Source organism: Penaeus monodon, chromosome 40 (assembly GCF_015228065.2).
Source record: "Penaeus monodon isolate SGIC_2016 chromosome 40, NSTDA_Pmon_1, whole genome shotgun sequence".
NCBI lineage: Eukaryota > Metazoa > Arthropoda > Malacostraca > Decapoda > Penaeidae > Penaeus > Penaeus monodon.
Genome location: NC_051425.1, coordinates 27,484,513 through 27,492,758, shown reverse-complemented (window position 1 = coordinate 27,492,758; position 8,246 = coordinate 27,484,513). Strand labels below are relative to the sequence as shown.

Here is an 8,246-nt window from a genome sequence, read left to right as displayed (position 1 = left end):
AGTCAGGATCTGGAGTGCAGCGTCATGAGAAGGAGGACTGAGACATTAGCATATATGAGAAAGCATGAAGTCTTAGTATACTGAAGCTAAGAGGACAGTGGAAAGTTGACACACAAACCCGATACTTCCTAGCTGAAGCAGTAACTAAATCATCCCTAGTGCAATAATGTAGTCAACCAGCTTACAGCCAAGGATAAAGGAAATGCTGAACTGAAACAAACCGTTTTTAAAGAATTAAATATTAAAGTATATCATTTGATAAATTGGTCGATTAAATGGCTGCATCAAACCGCCTAAACATCATAAGTGTAGGATGATACTGAATCAACAGTCCGGAGCGCTCCTTACCGTAGGGCTACTACTGTAGGACTTCGTCTGCTCGCGATCGGCTTCTCGGAGAGAGAAGCAGACGCAATCTGTCAGTCGTCTCCTGCCAGGAGGTCAGGACAGGAGCTTCGGTATCAAACCATCCCGAGAGAAGTCCCCGGAGAAGCGAGGGAGAGGAGCGGCTACCTCCCAAAAAAAGAAGAAAAAAACTGGTGGGACAAGGCACTTCCAAACCATAAACGTAATCTTCGCGTTTCGGGTACCATATACAATGGAACTGGCGAAGTTTAGATTCCTAAGTTAAATGACCTTAAAATTATTAGCCTCGTCTATGCTCCCGATATATAGTTCTACAAGAACGCACTAAACTACACCGCGTTCTCTGACGAGGGCGTTTCGCTGGGGAACTACCATCTATGTCGGAAGGATGTGAGCGGTAGGGGTGGAGCGGAGTAGCATGTACATCCACAAAAGCCTCCTTACATGAAAGTGACGATTGATTCTACTTTGGAGTTTTGTCGCATGCCAAAGTAAAAATAATGGCAATATCTGCTATATGTTCACTTATTGTTCACCTGATGCAGTGTAGTCATATGATGAGCTTTTGCTTTCAGGAACGTTTGCCACAAAAATAAAGTAATTTTAGCTGATTTTAATGCTCATTATTACGTTAGGGTTCCCTGCGAGTGGATGGTAGGGTGAGCAAGTAGTCACGTGCTTAATGAGTCAGATTTAATCCTTCTGAATGATGGTAGTCGACGCGGGTGGCACGATACTACCGTATTGAGTTTATTGGATTATCATGGTTCTTTCATCAATAGCAGCCAAGTGCCTGATGGCACACCCTTGAGGACGTTGGGAAGCGATCATCTATCCTATTTTGATTAGTATTCATGCGACACAGTGAGAACGGCCTTCAGAGCCTAAATTAACGTAAAGAGCAGACTGGGGTCGCTTACAAGGAGCGTTGCAAGCTCGAACTTGTTGAGAAAACCAGATGATAAGTAAAAACAATATCAGAACTCGATTATAGAAGCAGCATTCTATCCATTTCTAAAAACTTCGAAAGGATAGCGTTAAGCATAGAGTCCATGGTGGAACAGATTGCCGCAGGGTGCTTTGACGAGCCAATAGGCCTACATGCTTTTTCAAAAATAACATCACTAATGAGAATTGAGAACTTTTGCAATTACAAAAGCAAGAGCTTAGGGACTCGTAGAATAATAAGACAAGCAAAAAGAGACTCCTGGCGGAGCTTTGTCTCTACAATTAACAGCAACACCAAATACAGAGGTTTGGTCACTATCATAAATCAATAGAAAAAAACATCTATCAAAATTAATAAAATCACCACGAGGGCACTAATTTTATTCACTAGAGACATGCTAATGCACTCGCCAGGCAGGTCTCTCATACAAGCAGCTCGGCTAATACCATCCCCCTTTCCGACCATCAAGGAGATGCTGACTGCAACAGTTCAATTTGCCAAGGAGATGCTTGAGGTACAATAAGATTACACATGGATTAGCTGTCCGAAGCCCTAGAAGCCTGTAGAGGAACAGCCCCAGCCCAGATGGAGATTTGATATGAGATGATGAAGCTCTTAATCATGTAATGGACATGATTAAGTTTACTAGAAGTGTACAATGAAATGAAAAGCCACAATTTTACAAAAACTCATGGCACTTCGCCCCACAATCATTTCATATTGAACGGAGGGGTAACCCAGACGCCATCTCCTACCGCCCAATTGCGTGACAAGTGCTTTATGCAAGGTCATGGAACGAATTGTTAACACAGTAGGCTAGTGCATTTTTAAGTCAGAATTGCTTAGGTTGACGAGCAGTGCGGCTGCCGCAAGGACGCCAAACTCCTCCGATCAAATAGTAAAGCTGAAGACAGTCATAGTTCAAAACGGAGGTCCCCACAAGGGAAGGTGTCTTGGCACAACATTATGTATATGTAGGATTAAGGACATCTTCCAGCCTCCTCGGAATATTAAATACCACTGTACGCTGATGATTTGCAGTATGGCACTCCACAATAATGCAGAATATCATCAAAATTCGATCAAATTGGCATGAATATGATTCATAACTGGGGCCTGCAAGTGGTTTTAAGTTTTCCAGTTAGAAAGAGTATTGGGGTAATTTTTTCACGTAGGAGGAAAGAGAACATAAGGCTAAACTCTAGACAACACCAAAATAATCTATTCAAAATTCTGCAAAGTTTCTGGGCTAAATTTTGATAGTAGACTCAAATTGGAAAGAACACATTGTCAGTTAAAGAATAATGTAAAAAGCACTAAATTTAATAAAAGTGCATTTCTGGTAACAAAAGGGGAGCTGATAGACAGTCTTTTGCTTAATGGTATATAAGTCCTGCTTAGATGCGCTAAAGTAGATTATGGGTCAATCGGTATGGTTCGGCATCGAGAACACGTTTGGATGCTGTGCAGAATGCCTGTTTGCGTGTGTGTGTTGGAAGCCCTGACGTGCACTTTTTATTTTTTTTCGTTTTTTTGTGGATCGACGTGTCTGAGGTGGGTACAGGAGTACCTCCCCTCCGACTCAGACAACGGTCAGTAGCCTTGAGCTAGTGCCGCAAAGGTGTCTCGGGGGAGGGGAAAAAAAAACAAAAAAAAAAAAAAAAAACCCCCCCACGAGCCACCCTAATGTGCAATAGTGGCCATTAGCCCTTTGCACGAGATCCAAGACCTCGTCGAGAAGTCTGGTATAAGATCTATATAAAATCGTACACTGGTTGAGTCAAATATCGCGCATGGGAAACCCCAATTTTCAATTATGGAAGCCTGGCTCATCCAGCCAGGCCATGGCGCCGGAGGTGGAGGTCCGCCAGAGGTTCAGAGAGATCCTATAAAACATCTCCCTTTTCATATCTATCCGGACGGCTCCCAGACAGATGAAGTGTGGGGTGCGTTGTATATGGTCGACTGAATGTGAACTAAAGTTCAGACTGCAGAATCATACTCGATCTATTCTTGCTGAACTTTTTGCATGATAAAGCATGACTTTACACTATCGACGAACCCCCCCCCCCCACGATAGAATAGTAATGTTTTTCAGGATTCCTTAAGGGGGGTTCAATTAAAGACCATTAAATCTAGAAACCACCAAAAATGAACTTTGGCGTAATATCATTCGTTAAGCTACCATGGTGCCAATAAATCAATCATATGAGCAGGCTGGAAAAATTAGGGGTTACAATGGTGATCTGGACCTTAGCATAGTCCATACAGATCTCAGTGTTTTGTGTCTTTATAAAAAGCAAAAAAAAAATACATCTCTGTGCAAAGTGAGTGACTAACCTACAAATAGAAACAATCAAACCAAACATAGGAAACTGTGGGACACTAGCCCACAGGAAAAAAAACAGAAGGGAGGAGGTGGTGTTGGCGCGCCTGAGAGTTAACGCCACAAGGCTAACCCACCTCATACATATATAGAAAAAAGTTTCCCTCCACAATGCCCACATTGCACAAAACATCAATCACAATAGCCATCTCATGATAAACCTGACATAAATATACTGATTACATGAGAATCCATAAAAATGACTCCACCATGAAACCCTGCCATCAACTATATCCAAACTGTTAAACAAATGATGGAAAAAATAATAAGTAAGTAATCACTTTTTCTAAGAGAGACAAAACTGTAGACCTTATATAGATGACCGGATAAACAGGATCCATTGGCTTAATAACCTTGGCCACATGCCGCTGGTTGATAGCCAAGAAATCCAACAAAGAAAAGAAATCATATATTGTTCTTCAAAGGTCTGTATGCGTAAAGCTATGTTCTTCATAAACCTTTATAACGTACATATGTGGTGTTGAGAGGCGAATGATTATTACACTTAAAAGCTATGCAAAATAATTTATCTAAAGAGTAATTTTTCCAAAATTTTTAATGAAGTTCATGTTCAAGCTATTGCACATGAGACGCCATTTTATTTCTCATAGAATTGCACATGAAACCTCATTTTTCGGTTTTGACATGAATTCGCAGTAAAGAACAAATTAATTTATACAGTTCTTGACAGGAAATAAAAATCAACTTCGGAAGCATGAGTTTACTTCATCAAAGTAGGCAGAGAGTTTGTACCTGAAAAATCGTGCACATATTAATAAAGGCCTTCTGACTTTGAACACAAAACACTAGGTACCAGGAGAGCCTTGTTTATTTCCTTATCGTTGTTTAGAGATGCGTGAAATTGAAGCAAAGATCCTAAGGATTATGACCTGAAGAGCATTGTCGTATAGATCTAATTGTATACACACACACAGTGTGTGTGTGTGTGTGTGTGTAAATATGTATATATGTATAAATATGTATATGTATAAATATGTATATATGTATAAATATTATATTTTAAAATATTATATATTATAAATATATATTTATAAAAAATATATATATGGATATTATATTTATATAAAAATAATAATATATATATATATATATATATATATAATATATATATATATATATATATATATTGCGTGTGTTTTGAGTGTGCATCGCTTATTGAATGTAGAAAAAAAATATTTTTTTTGGAACCACAAAAAATCTCGAAATCTGTGGTAAATTTAAAGAATTTCGAATCTATTATTTATTAGGTTTTTTTGGCTTTGTTGTGGTTTGGCTTTATTTGGGTTGGTTTTTTTGTTATTTTTATGGTTATATAGTGTGTTGTGTGTGTGTGTGTGTGTTGTGTGGTGTGTGTGGGTTTTGTGTGTGTGTTGGGGTGTGTGTGTGTTGTGTTGTTGTGTGGGGTTTTTGCTGGTTTTTTTATTAAAGGGCTTTCTTCAAATTTTCTGAGTATTCGAGTTTTATGATTACCAACAGGGAAGAATAAATGGATGTGACTGGAATCCTTAAAAAAGAGAAAATCACAATAATAACGCTTTTTTATTTCATGTTTTCATTTATGTTTATTATCCAAAGAGAAAATTTAATGCACATTTCATTATTAAGGTTATCCATTAAATTTCAATTTATTAGTTTAGCTTTGACATATTTCCCTTTTCTTTGCCCCCCCCCCCTCTCTCTCTCTCTCTCTCTCTCTCTCTCTCTCTCTCTCTCTCTCTCTTTTTTTTTTTTTTTACAAGAAAATCACCCCCTCCATTCTAAAGAAACTGTGTTGTGAATTCGTATATGTATTACCGTTCACAATACAGTCCATTGGCCCCGACCTCTCCAATGGCTGTGGCCATTATCCACTATTTTCTTCTTTGTTAATCTTTATTTCTCTCTCTCTCTCTCTCTCCCCCCCCTTCTGTCTTTTCTTTCTCTGTTTCTCTCCTCATTACCTCATTTCTCACTTCGTTTAAATTCCTCTCTCTTTCCCAGCGCGCACTACCCTTTCTCACGGATCGCAGGAGTGTTTCGGGTCGTGGATGAAGATTCCTGCCGATGTGTTCCTCGCTCCCGCCGCTGTGCCGTTGAGATTATGGAGGAGTCGGTCACCAGGGCTAGGGTAAGACACGGCCCATGAGTGGTTTGTGGTTTAATCGTCTTCGTCTGCGGTTTACACCAGCCAGCAACTGGTTCATTCGTTATTCACGCGTGGTTCATTTACTGTTCGCTCATGGGTAGTTTGTAGGTCATTCACTGCTCATGACAGATAGGTTTACACACAGTTGGTAAATGGTCTTTAGTGTTTTCCTCTTGTTTCATACTTTGTTCTTTTATGTTCCTCCTTATTTGCATAACTTAATTGGCCTGTTGTAACGATGTTCTCCAAATTTTCTTTGATATTGGTCCTTGCTTCACAGCAAACGAATTAACAGAGCTTATACATTGACGTAAACCCCAAGTTGTCTAGTTTTCTTATCCTGTGTAAACCTACCACATTATTTTTTCTTACTTCCCAGTGCAATGCCCTTACTTCAAGGCCTTTAAAGGTATTTTCAACATGTAATAAAGTATATTATACACAGCTTTGCAAGTCTTATATAAACATTTAATTAATTATCTCTACAATGTCTAGCGTATATGATAAAGTATTTCCTTTGTTCTTTGATCTAGGTCTGTTTCTATAGTAATGTGGACCTTTTTCTTTTTTATGTATTTTTTCTCTCAATTTTTGTTTCATCCTGCTTTCTCCCTCCTTTTCACAATCTGGAACAGTCTGTCACTTTTAAAATAATAATTATCTCTTACATGATTGTCAAATCTTTATTTTCTCTCCTTGCAGTGGTTTCCTTGCCCCTTCATGACGAAGTACTGCTGTAGGAGAGAGGAAGTTTTTGACCGGTCAGACGCTGAAGAAATAAAACAGCAGAATAGAAACTTAACAGAGAGTGGCGTCAGCAGGATTAAGCCGTGTCATGTGAACGCCCCGAATGATAGAATATATAGAGAGAACAGTTACAGCAATCTCATACAAGTGGTTCCGCAATCTCCAGATAACCAACCGTTAACGGTTCCAAATGTTTCAGATACTTCAGTAGTTCCAGGCACAGCGAACTTTTCAAGTATTTCAAATGATTCAGAAGTTTCGAGCGTATTGGTTGCTTCAAACACGTCACCCTTGAAGAAGATTTGGAGAGACAGCGACAGCCAAACGTGCACGTGTACGACCCGCGACAAGTGCCTCGCTTGGTGGTTGGAGCTGGATGAGCCTCCCGAGATCAAGGTGAAGACGAATCTACAGTGCGAGGTGCCGGGTCAGGTCATGTGCTGCTTCGGCCGTATTGTACCTCATCACTATAAATCGCATGACCCGTTGTCCTCTGAAGACGCTGCTCGACACTCCTTCAAGACGTCAAGGGCGGCCCTTTGAAAACGATTTGGGGGGGGTTTGGGAATTTTTTAATACTAAACATAGAAGCCAGGATGCGAGATCTTTCCCATATATTTCGTAGGAACTGAAGAACTTGGATATGAAAAGGAAAAGCAGTTTTTAAAAACCAATCGTAGGGTCCATATTTTATTTATATGGATTGTACTCTTAGAATTTAATTTAATTTTTTCAAGTGTTTTTGTTTTTTGTTTCTAAATTTGTTTTTGTACCAGTCGTATAAATAAAATATATTTCACTTTAGTTTTTTTTATGTTATAGAAGTTTTACTAAAGAAATGGAAGGTATTCATTGGAGTGGTGGAAAATTTTAATGTATGAAACTTGTAACTTCAGTTCATTTGGCATCAAACTAGCCATTCATATACAAGTAGGTTCCATATGAACAAAATGCAGACCCCTTACTTTGTGTGCAATCGCGAGCGATAATTTGCACAAATTGTTATTCATCTCCCCCCTCTCTCTGTCTCTCTCTCTTCCCTTCTCTCCCTTTATCCTTCCATACCTTTCTCCCTCTCTATCCCTCTATTTATGGATATGTATATATATAATCATATATGAATATGTATGTATATGCATATATATATTGTTAACCAATCATACATCTGTCTTAAAAAATACATTTTCCGGTGGAAACGCATGTGAGATTCGTTCATAAACGATGATGCGCCTTACAGCCTTACAGTTTCGCGTAAATTGTATCCTTATTTACTTATGTAGACCTAGCAGGTGACGCGTACATTGTTTACAAACATAGATAATGTAGAATAGCAAGGGATATATTTCACACTGGATTCTGCCATATGAATATTTAAGGTCAATGTAATGGTAGTCAGTACCTCTTTTTTTTTTCTTTTTTTTTTTTTTATTAAATGTTCAGCTAAATAAAGAATGTTAAATGCGAAGGAACGTGAGACTTTGATTCTTGTCTCTTGTGTCGCTCCCAGCAGTCGTCATGTTCAGGGTGACCACCAGGAGAGAGAGAGAGAAAGTAACAAAAGGCAGACAGAGAGAGACGCCGTTCGATTATTGATGTGCTTCCCACATTGTTGGGGGTTGATTAAAGTGCAGCACAGTTTTGCTGCACCCTTT

General features: G+C 39.0%; 1 protein-coding gene across 1 annotated transcript in view; it reads left to right on the top strand.

Moving 5' to 3' along the window:
• Positions 1-7,144, top strand: part of LOC119597801 — a 17,039-nt gene extending 9,895 nt beyond the window's left edge. The window contains exons 3-4 of the mRNA XM_037947437.1: positions 5,703-5,829; positions 6,550-7,144. Coding sequence (XP_037803365.1) covers positions 5,703-5,829; positions 6,550-7,137 — 715 coding nt within the window. The 3' untranslated portion in view covers positions 7,138-7,144. The remainder of the gene's footprint in view (positions 1-5,702; positions 5,830-6,549) is intronic.
• Positions 7,145-8,246: the final 1,102 nt, after the last annotated feature.